At 41.0% G+C, this 11,954-nt stretch overlaps 1 protein-coding gene across 2 annotated transcripts in view; it reads left to right on the top strand.

Moving 5' to 3' along the window:
• The first annotated feature begins 5,080 nt into the window (after positions 1-5,080).
• The window catches only part of LOC127579776 (zinc transporter ZIP11-like), a 601,467-nt gene continuing 594,593 nt past the window's right edge, over positions 5,081-11,954 (top strand). For both annotated transcript variants that reach the window (XM_052032691.1, XM_052032690.1), the window contains exon 1: positions 5,081-5,226. In XM_052032691.1, the coding sequence (XP_051888651.1) occupies positions 5,119-5,226 (108 nt within the window). In that variant the 5' untranslated portion in view covers positions 5,081-5,118. The remainder of the gene's footprint in view (positions 5,227-11,954) is intronic.

Below are 11,954 nucleotides of genomic sequence, written 5' to 3'. Positions count from 1 at the left end.
AAATACGACCCCCAACGTTTCACTGTCTCCTCCCCCATCCACAATTACTTCTAAATATTTCAGTATTGCACACATAGCTGTCAGATCTTTTCGTAACTTTCTCGGATCTAATGAAGAAATCAATTTTTTTTCCAGAAATTGGTCTGGTAACTGATATACCATATAACTGAAGATATTTTACATCTTCTGCACTGACAATGCTCTTTCTTATGGAGAGTTGACTATGCCTGTGTAAAAGTGACTGCCTCTCATATATTGGTTGTGAAATTATTTCCCAGTGTAAATTCTTTCCTTCTGCTCCTAATTTTAGAATTTCAGATCTTCATGATTCCTGTTGTGCAAATGTGACCATTTTCCATGTCTTTGTCACTGCTAGACTTGAATATTTCTGTGCAATCCTAGCTGGCTTCCCTTATTCTGTTCCAAACTTGAGCCGATATAAAATTCCACTACCTCTGCCCAGCTCTCATCTATTCCCATTCTCCTATCACTCCCATGCTTGTTGATGTACACTGGCTTGGAGTCTTTGCCTTGACTTTTCTCAGCCAAATTCTTCTGTGCCCCAGATGTCCTAAACTCTGGAATTACCCTCCTAATCCTTTATTTCTTTCTTCCGCCAGTCAATTCTTTAAAATGGTTCATAAGTGCCAACTTGCTGACAAGGCTTCAATTCAAGTGCCTTGAAAGTAACTTGGTGACAAAGTTTTTATTTGATTTTCTTCCACTGAAGTAACTTGAAACATCTTATGCAATGTCAAATGTGCTGGATAAATGGAAATCATTGTTGTGGAAGACTTGTTTTACACTTATTAACTGTACATCCAGTGCATGTTGGGATTTATAATAGCAAAAATCACATTGTGTGTCAACCAATAGATTCTTATAATAATCTTAAAGTCAAGTAAAGATCCAAAATGGAATACTTAGACAGACCCTGAAACATTAACTTATCTTTTCCTTATAAAGATGCTCACTGTCCTTGTGCCCCAATATATGTATACTGCTTTTGTTTCAGATTTAATTGGCAACCCAGTGCAGTTTTGAGGACTGGGGCACTATTGGAGGTCCTGTTAAACCACAAGTTGAACTGATCCTCTCTGGTGGTCAAAAGAATCCCAAGGCTATAATTTGAAGAACAATCAGGGAATCACCAGTGTCTTGGCCAATACTTATTCTCACTCAAGATTACTAAAACAGCTTATCTTGTCATTACCATAACTGTGTTTGAAGGAACTTGCTGTACACACGTTGGGTGCTTGATTTGCTGCATTACAGTTAAACTGACATTTCCAAAAGTACTGTCTGTATCGTGCTTTGGGATGTTCTGACAGAGCCCCAGAAAATAATAGACAAATACAAATCCTTCTTTTAGATTTCCAGTAGATCTAAGTACCCAAAAATAAATCGTGCTGAACCAGAGAAGTATTATTAGATGGTCACGCTAAGGCTTGGTCATGCAGTCATGGAATAATAGAGCTCAGAAACAGGCCCTTCAGCCCAACTTGTCCATGCCAACCAAGATGCCCATCTAAGCTAGTCCCATTTGTCTGTGTTTGGTCCATATCCCTCTAAATCTTTCCTATCCATGTACTTGTCCAAGTGTCTTTTAAATGTAGTTATTGTACCTGCCTCAACCACTTCCTCTGGCAGCTCGTTCCATACATGCACCACCCTCTGTGTGAAGATGTTGCCCCTCAGGTCCCTTTTAAATCCTTCCCCTCTCACCTTTTTTGATGAGTGTCATCGAGTTTTTGATTCCCTTTCCCTGGGAAAATGACTGTGTACATTCAGCATATCATGATTTTATACACTTCCATAAGGTCACCCCTTAGTCTTCTATACTCCAGTGAATAAAGCCTACCTAATCTCTCCCTATAACTCAGGGCCTCAAGTCCTGGCAACATTCTCATAAATCTTCTTTGCTCTCTTCCCAGCTTAGTGACATCTTTCTTGTAACAGGGTGACCAAAACTGTGTACAATACTTCAGGTGCAGCCTTGCTAACATCTTGTACAACTGCAACGTAACATCCCAGCTCCTATACTCAATGCCCTGACTGATAAGACCGGAGTGTCAAATGCCTTCTTCACCACCATATCTCCCAGTGACACCATTTTAAGGGAACTATGTACCTAGTTCCCTCTGTTCTACAACACTCCCCAAGGCCCTACTGTTCACTGTGAAAAGTCCTACCCTGGTTTGACTACCAAGGTCACAGTGGTAGTTTAAAGCTGGATGTTAAAACAGGATTTACAGGGACTTAAGGTATGACAACCTAACTTGGGCAAAGGTGTGGGGAGTGAACTAAGAGCCAGAAATCAAAGGAACAGATGATTCAGAGTGTGGTGGCACTCAAATATTCAGAACGTGAAAAGTTAGTGTTTTTCTCAATAGGCATGATATGAGGTCAGAGGCTCAACTTGGAGTTGACAAGAACACCAGAGTTATGAACAGACTCCTTTGGTTTGAATTTATTTCTGAATATCATAAGATCCTTTCTTTTGCTCATTCTCTCTAAGATTCAGTTCATCCAAAGTTACTTATAACTATTCCTGCTCATGCATCACTTCAGTATATGCTGACAAGAACTGACTGACTGTGCTCAATGCCTCACATTTAAAATTCTAATTTTCACTTTTAGTTCCCTGTATCATCATACCTTCTCATTTCTCCAACAGTTTTCAGCTCAACAATTCTTCTAGACCATGGCATTCCTCCCTCTGGCTTATTATTCTGCCTGTGTACCCTTCACTCTACGCCTGCAGTCTGCCTTCAGCTGTCTCACCCCGAAATTCTGGAAGAATTCCCATACTTTGAAAGGCAATAAATGTATCCCCAGTACAAGGGAAGAAGAGAGAAAACAGAGAACTATGGACCAATTAGCCTGATACTGGCACTTCAGAAAATACTAGAATCTATTAACAAGAAAGTGCTAGCAGGGCATAGAGAAAATAATTATGGGACTGAAGTCAACATGGACTTATGAAAGGGAAACTTTTAGAGTTTTTAATGTTGAAACTACCAGAATAGACAAGTGGGTACAGTTGATGTAGTAAGACGTTCATTGAGCTTTTGACAAGGTGGAACACAAAAGATTATTAAACAAAATTAGATCGCATGGGAGGGGATAATTACTGGCATGGATTGAAAATTAATTAAGGAAAGAAAAAACAAAGATTATGAATGAACTGGTCATTTTCAATTTGGGGTGCTTTTGCTGGGGTTCCAGCTGTTCACAATCTATGTCAATGATTTGGAGGAAGGCACATGTGTAATCTGTCCAGGTTTGTTGATGAACAAATTTGGAAGAAAGTGTGGAATGGGAGAAGGTTGCAGAGAAGCTTTAAAGCAATACAGACAACTAAACTGAATGGATGAGGATATGACTGATGGAATATAATGTGGAAAATGTGAGAAAAATATAATGTTTAGTGATGAAAAATTGAAAGTTATTGGTGTTCAGAGTGAACTGTGTGTCCTTGTACAGGAATCCCTGAAAGTTAATGTGCAGGTACAGCAAGCAGTTAGGAAGGCAAAATGTACGTTGGTCTTTACTTGCAGGAGTATTTGAATAAGATAATATAGAGCCCAGGTCAGACGACAGCTGGAATATTGTGTGCAGGTCTTGTCTTCCCACTTTGAGAAGAACAACAGAAATTCACAGGTTGATTTTTGCCGTGAGACGATTGTCTCCTTTGTACAAACCTCAATGTTAGAAAATTGAAAGGTGATCTCATTGAAACTTACTACATTTTTCCCCACTGGGGAATAGTAGTTGCAGAGATGATGTTTTTCCTAGCTGGGTTGTCTAGAACCAGGCTCCACAGTCTCAAAATAAGGGGTCAGACTTTCAGAACAGAGGTGTGAAGAAATTACTTCACCCAGAAGGCAGTGAATCTTTGGAATTCTCACCCCAAGGGGGCTGAGGAGGTGAGCATATTCAAGGCAAAAAATCAACAGTTATGCAGATATTGAGGGAATCAATGTCTTAGAACAAGAAAGTAGCACCAAGAATATATGACCTGTTGATCCATGGAGCCTCTGCAAGGGACTGAATGGTTTACAACTATTTCTTGTTCTTATCTTCTCAAATGCCTCTGAATCAGCGTCTGTCTTCATCTGCATACTCTTCTGTGAATCGCCTTGGGGTGTAGGAGTATACTGAAAAAAAGTTTGGTTCTGCCAGCATTGTGCATCATATACATTCTAGATTGCGTACATCCGTAAACCAGGATGGAACCGAACAAAGGATATTCAAGGACTAAAAAGGTTGAATATCCACACTGGCACACGTCCAAACATTTGATTATCGAGCAAATGCAGAAACCGTCATGCTGCAGATCCACCCGAGAAATTCTAAAGTTGCAAATATAACAGCTGAGAGCTCGGGGGTGGGGTGGCAAAATATCATGCAGCTAGATAGAATTCCAGTTACAATTTATTAAACTATGTTTTATAGTTCGAACTGAAGAAATTAATTATAATAAATTATTCAAATATATGGCGAATATTTACTTTGCAGTTGTAGCAAATTTCCCGCGGTTCAATTAATGTCGCATTATAAATTGAAAGGCCCGCTATATTTAAAATGTTGTTTCAATTTAGTCAAGGGGATATTTTTAAACTATTTCCTGAATTGCAAAATGCATCGTAAAATTATTTATTCAATTTTTGTTACTGCAAGGCGAAGCAGTCGTTACCAAGAACAAAAATTTCAGCACCAGTATCAACAAAACATTGCAGTAGCATTCATAAGGGAATGTTTGACTGCAGAAAGAATTCACCTCATTCTGTCAGTGTTTGGTTGCATCATTGCCCCTTTTTAAAAAAAATAATGTAATGCTTTTTCATTAAAATGCATACGAACACGGAACTAAGATGCTCACTTCCTGACTTCCACTGGACTGAATGAAAGTATTGGATTAGGATTTAGCTCCACGTGAACCAGAGGACGCCGGCTTAATTGACAGGCGCTGTACCCTATGAGGCTTGCAGCGGCCTTTGGACGTGGCTTTCCATTGGATGCAGCGGTTGCGGTTCAGCCAACCGCGACGCGGCGGAGGGATGGCGGATGCGGAAGTGAGTGGAGTCCGGCTGGTTGGGGTGCAGAGAGAGCGAGATGATTGAGGGCTGGAGCCCGGTCCTGCAGACCTTACTTGGGACCTTCTTCACTTGGGGCCTCACTGCTGCTGGAGCTGCTCTGGTGTTCATCTTCACACAGGGGCAGGTTGGTATTTGTGGGCATCTTATGTACCAAATTGAATTTATGTGAGTGAGACCATAACTGCTCTCTCCTCTGTTAGAAATTATTAAATATACAGTCTTGATTCAAACATTTGAGTAACATATGCATGATTAAACCTCAATGGCAATGACATGTGATGTTTAATATCCAGGACAAGTCCAGTCCAGTCAATTACTGCCCCATAGACTCCTCCTGTCGTCAGCAAAGTGCTGGAAGGTGTCATTGTAAATTGCATTTGATTGCACAATCTTCAGTATTCACTGATACTCAATAGTTTGGGTTTTGGTTGGTACACTTGGCTTCTGACCTTATTACAGCCTCTGAGGAACTGAATTTCAGAAACAGAACCAGATAGTGTTGGAATTACTCAGATGGTTAGGCAGAGAAATAGAGTTAATGCCTCAGGGTGAAAACCTTTGTGAGTTTTGTTTCAAATTTCCAGCGTGTGCAGATTTTTAAAAATATATTTTCATTTGGAACAGGCCCTTTGGCCCAGGATGTCGTGCTGAACTAATTAAGCTAATTACACTTAATCCATTCTGCTTGTACATGGTCCATATCCTGCCATTCTCTGCATATTCATGTGCCTATCTCAGAGACTCTTAAATACCTCTATCGTATCTGCCTCCACCACCATCCCTGGCAGTGTATTCTGGGCACCCACCACTCACTGTGTGTAAAAAAAAATCCTGTATCTCCTTTGAACTTTCCCCATCTCACCTTAAATGCATGCCCTCTAGTATTACACATCTTGACCCTGGGAAAAAGATACCAGCTGTCTACTCTATCTATGCCTCTCATAATTTTATGAACCTTTATTAGGTTTCCCCTTAGCCTCCACTGCTCTAGAGAAAACAGCCCTTGTTTGTCCAGCTCCAGTTTACTGTTGATTTCTAGGTATGGGGTGAGAGTGACTACTTTTGATATCAATGTAATATTTGATTTGAGTGACATCAAGGGACCAAATCAGGGGAAAACTCTTCACAGGCTTGAGTCATGTCTAGTGCACAGGTTGTTGGAGACCAATCAATTCAGCCCCATGATGTTGCTGCAGAAGATCTTTGTCAATGTCTTGGGGCCCAGTCATCTTGAGCTGCTTCATCAATGACCTTAATGACAATAAGCATGCTCAGAAGTGTGGATGTTTGCTGATAATTACATTGTATTCAGTACCATTTGTGTCTCTGTATATAATAACACAGCCATAAACTCGATTCAAGAGTAGGTCCTAGACTGGGGTATTCTGCAGTGAGTGACGTCTGACGCCCTATCACCTATTCACTGCAAGTTACATTAGAAGTGTGATGGAATTTTCACCACTTGCCTGGAAGAGTGCAGCTTCAACTGCAATCAATTTTGCCATCATCCATGATGAAATAGTCTTCTTCACCAGCACCCTGCCTTCCATCCTGAACTTTCATTCCCACCATCACCACTGCAGTGTCACAGCAAAATGCACTTCGGTTACTTGCCACAGCTTGCTCGCCTGCATCTCCCAAACCTCCCAACTCTTCCTCCTAAAAGGATAAGGACAGCAAACAAATGGCAGTGTCTATACCTCCACTTATCTGTCAAGGTCTCGTATGATCCAAATTTCATCATATATTATCGTCTTTTCCTCAGGGTGGGGGAGTCCAAAATTAGAGGGCATAGGTTTAAAGTGAGAGGGAAAGATTTAAAAGGGACCAAAGGGGCAACATTTTCACACAGAGGGTGGTGAGTATATGGAATGAGCTGCAAGAGGATGTGGTACAGTTACAGCATTTAAGCCATTTGGACAGATGCACAGATAGGAAAGGTTTAGAGGGATATGGGCCAAATGTGGGCAAATGGGACTGGTTCAGTTAGACAACTTGGTCAGCATAGACGAGTTGGGTCAAAGGGCCTGTTTTCCATGCTGTATTGCTCTATGACATTATATTCTTATTCCCTCATTGTCACAGGAAAAATCCTTGAATTTGCTTCCGAATAGCACTGTGAAAGTGCCTTTGCCACGTGGGCCATGTTAGTTCGAGAAAATGTTTCTTGTCATTTCTCAAGGGCAGTTGATATGAGCACTGAGAGCTGTCCTTGCCGGCAATACTTACATTCAGCACATATTTTTAAAAAATGCATGCAAAGGGATAAAAGCAAAATATTTATTTTGTTGAACTTTGATGTAAAAATTTCTTCAATAATTGACACAGAGCTTGTGTGGGACCAAAGCCAGATTTTCTGGAAGATGCATATTTTATTGTTCCCATAAAACGCGTGACATGAGTGACATCTTTAAATGAATCTTATCCCTGGTGATACTTGCATTGAGTTAGGTTGGAATTCTGGTACAGAACTAAGTTTTGCTAAAAGAACCAGGTTTTAAATGGGGTTTTAAAGGTGGCAATTGGATGGAAAGGTGAAGATATTTAGCATGAAGTTCTAGAGCTTAAATTAGCAGTTTTGTGAATTGCTGCTTGTGGAACCTTGCCGTGTACAAAATGTCCACTACTTTTCCTTGAATTACAATGGTGACTGCATTCTCTGTGAAATGTCCTTGGGTTGGGAAAGGACCTACTTAAGCCTAGAAGCTCTGCCTAAGTGGTAAGGAATGTACCACCTCACAAACTTTATCCTAGATCCTGAGGGACTGCCCAAAAGACTTGAACACAAATTCTTTTGTTTATCTGGCCAAAAACAGGTGGGTGAGTACGATGGAGGGAAGTGGTGAACTTAAACCAGGGAGGAATTTGAACTGATTTTATTGAGAGCTAATGCAAATTTGGAAAAAATGGGTTTATGTCCAATGAACCAGATTGATTTTATTTTTAAGGAAGTAGCTAAAGCATCGGATGGAAGGATGTGTATAGATATTAATGTTATAGATATATTCAATGAAATTGTATGTCGAGAACCTTTGGCCAAAATTAAAGCTCTTGGAATTGAAGGCAGATTATTAGTCAGGTTAGGAGATAGAAGAGTGGGGATATATTCAAATTGGAAGGAAATGACTGGTTGCTAAGGTGGGAACTAAACTATTCAATAGATTTTTAAATAATTTAGCACCTTTATTAAAATCCATTTTCCCCAAGTATCCCTTTGTCTCAAAGATTGAAGTCATTGTAATAAGTGTGCACAGACGGTGACATCACAGGGATGTGGATAGTGGGGGAAAACTGAACACCCATAGTGGACATCACTATGAGTTAAGAGGTTGTGAGATTGGCCAGTATTACAACCATGGGAGGGAAATCGCGAAGAACGGTGGCAATTCCATGCAACAAATGAAGGATCTACAGAGGAATCACAGTTATAGTTAAAAGATCGCAAAATTAGGATGTTAAAATTGGGTCAGGGTGCAGCAGTGGCATGAGCACCTTACCTCCCCCATGATGTTTAAACATGTCAAGGACACATGTATATGTGAATGATGTATAATACAGGTCCTCCCCAGGTTACGATAGGGTTCAGTTCTTGTGAACTGTTCGTAACCTGGATGGTTCACAAGTGTGGCCACTAACCGAGTTCCCACACGGCAGAAGATCTCTGAGTCCCAGAGCAGCCGGCAATTCCAAGCCGTCGGTCTCGCAAACGCTGGGTCGTATGTTGGGGTTGTAAGGTAAGTTGGGCATTTGTAAGCTGGGGAGGATCTGTGTGTGTGTTTGTTTGGTATGCTGCTCCAAAAGTAATCAAGTTTAAGTTCCTGCATGTCCCCTTTGGCCAGTGCATTGTTATGGTCCATAATCTGTCATAAAGTGATAGATCTAAAGGAATGCATGCATTGCTGGCAGGTCTGTTTTGGTGTTTCCTTGTGAGGTGGGAGATCATTGGGAGATTTCATCAAGTTTAGGCAGTAATTTGAAATAAAAGCAGAAAATGCTGCAAACAAACACTCGACAGGTCAGGCAGCATCTGTGGAAAGAGAAACAGTGTTAACATTTCAGATTGAAGTTCTGATGAAGACATTTTCTGTTTTTAATTCGATTAGCAGTATATTGATTTTCATTTAGGCAGTAATTTATTGTTGAGACAAGTAAGTTTATCTCATTTATATGAAAATATCTTATTAATTTTAACTTTAACTATTCTGTATGCTGCACGCCAGATAACGTTAGACCATGCGCCTTGTGTCTGTGGTAGAAAAATAATTGAGAAAATCAGAAGGGATAGGATTTGCGTACATTTGGAAAGCAGCGATTGATCAGGTCAGCATGGCTTTGTGTGGGGGAAATACTGCCTCACTAATTTGAGTTGTTTGAGGAGATAACTAAGAAGATTGATGAAGGCAGAATGGTTGAAGTTGTCTACGTGGCCTTTAGTAAGGCATTTGACAAGGTTCCACATGATTGGCTGGTCCAGAAGATTAAGGTGTGTAGGAGCCACGGCATGGTGGCTAATTGGATCCAAAGTTGCCTTGGTGATAGAAGGCAGAGGGTAGTGGTGGAAGGATGCTTTTCCAATTGGAAATCTGTGACCAGTGGTGTACTGCAGGGATCAGTGCTGCGACCCTTGTTGTTTGTGATACATTTATAACAACTTAGATGTGACAGTAGGAGTGATAATTACTAAGTTTGTGGATGACACAGAAGTTCATGGTGTTATGGATAGTGACGAAGATTGTCTAAGGCTACAGCAGGATAGGGATTGGATGGAAAGTTGGGTGGTGCGTTGGCAGACGGAATTTAATCCTGACAAGGGTAAGGTGATGCACATCAGGAAGTCAAAATGGGGTAGGGCTTATACAGTAAATGGTACGGCATGAAGGAATGTTAATGAACAAATGAACCTTGGGGTTCAAGTCCATATTTCCCTGAAAGTGGCAAACAGGTGGATAAGGTGGTGAAGAAGGCAAATGGTATGCTAGCCTTCATGGGTTGGGACATAGAATATAAAAGTTGAGGTGTTATGCTGCAGCTTTACAAAACACCGTTTAGACCGCACTTGGAGTATTGTGTGCAGTTCTGTTTGCCACACCATAGGAAGGATGTGATTGCACTGGAGAGGGTGCAGAAGAGGTGCACCAGGATGTTGCCTGGATTAGAGCGTTTTTGCTCTGGGGAGAGATTGGCTAGGTTGGATTTGTTTTCTTTGCAGCAAAGGAAGCTGAGGGGTGACCTGATAGAGGTACAGTATATAAAATTATAAAGGGCATAGATCAGGTAAATAGTCAGAATCTTTTTTCCATGGTAGGGATATCAAAACAAGAGAGCATGGGTTTAAGATGAGAGGAAGGAGTTTTAAAGGGGATTTGAGGGGAAAGTTTGTTTTTACACAGAGTGGTTGATATCGAGGACTCGCTGCCAGGAGAGGTGATGGAGTCAGATATAGAACTCTGGTTAGACCACATTTAGAGTATTGCATGCATTTCTGGTCACCTCACTGTAGGAAGGATGTCGAGGCTTTAGAGAGGGTGCAGTGAAGTTTTACCAGGATGCTGCCTGGATTAGAGGGCATGTGCTATCAGGAGAGGCTGGACAGACTTGGGCTTTTTTCTCTGGAGCGATGGAGGCTGAGGGGTGATCTGTTGGAAGTGTATAAAATTATGAGGAGCATAGGTAGGGTGGACAAGCAATATCCTTTTCCTATTATTAAGCAATCTAATACCAGAGGACGTGCATTTAAGGTGAGAGGGGGTAGTTTTAGAACAGACGTGAGGGGTAAGTTTTTTTTTACTGAGAGAGTGGTGGATGCCTGGAATGCATTGCCTGATAGGGTGGTGGAGGCAAAGTCATCTTAAGAGGGGCTTGGATGGGCACATGAATGAGAGGAAAATGGAGGGATATTGGCATTCTGTAGGTAGGAGGAATTAGCTATGTCAGCACAACATTATGGGCCGAAGGGCCTGTTCTGTGCTGTACTGTTCTATAATCCCTATATTTAAGAGATGTTTAGGCAGGCACTTAAGTAGGCAAGGTATAAGAGTGGGAAAATGGAATTAGATCAGATGGGCAAAAAGGTTGACATGGATGTGTTGGGCTCAAGGGCCCGTTTCTGTGCTCTATGGTTGGACTCTATTGTACATTATAGGTATTGCAATATGAATGCATTAAGTTTGTGTTTCAGTCCAGAGGCTGGATCTCGACATAGATTCAATGGGCTAAGTGCTGCCCTTCAGTGCTTATAACAATTTTATGATTTTATAATCATTGCTCGTTGCCTTCTACAATATTTGATGTTTTTATGGCCTATTTGATGCATTTTAAGACCTTACAATGCTTTTTAAAAAAAAGATGCCATTCTTCTGCCCATCGAGTGTCCCAGTAAGAATTTACAGATGGCGAGACCACCATCGCAAATAGTATAGGTGGGAACAAAGTTGAAAAGGCAACTGGAGTTTGATGGCAACTGTGAGGACATTCGTCTTCAAGAAAGAGAATAGGAATATTCAGGAATATTTTTGAGTAGTGAAAACTTGGGAAAGACAGAAGGGCAAGGAAATTAGGGAGCTCTGAGATCATTAAACGTTTTAAAAATGGGTTCAAAAACAATCAATAAAACCCACTGGGGTATTGGTCGTTATCTGAAGCTGGCTGGATTACAGTGGTGATGGAATTGTGTTTAGTTCAGAGCACTGTATCCTATGAAGGGATTTCAGGCATTGGGGTGGGGGAGGGATTCTGTTGAATCTGCATGGATTTCTCACTATTTATAGGGCTTGAGGGGTTAGTTTATGGAGACCGGTTGCATACACTTTGCATTCAGAAGTGGGTAATTTTGTCGATATGTTGAGATGGGAA

This window comes from Pristis pectinata, chromosome 18, assembly GCF_009764475.1.
Source record: "Pristis pectinata isolate sPriPec2 chromosome 18, sPriPec2.1.pri, whole genome shotgun sequence".
Taxonomy (NCBI): domain Eukaryota; kingdom Metazoa; phylum Chordata; class Chondrichthyes; order Rhinopristiformes; family Pristidae; genus Pristis; species Pristis pectinata.
The sequence above is the reverse complement of the archived record's forward strand: the minus strand, read 5'-3'. Positions and strand labels throughout refer to the sequence as shown.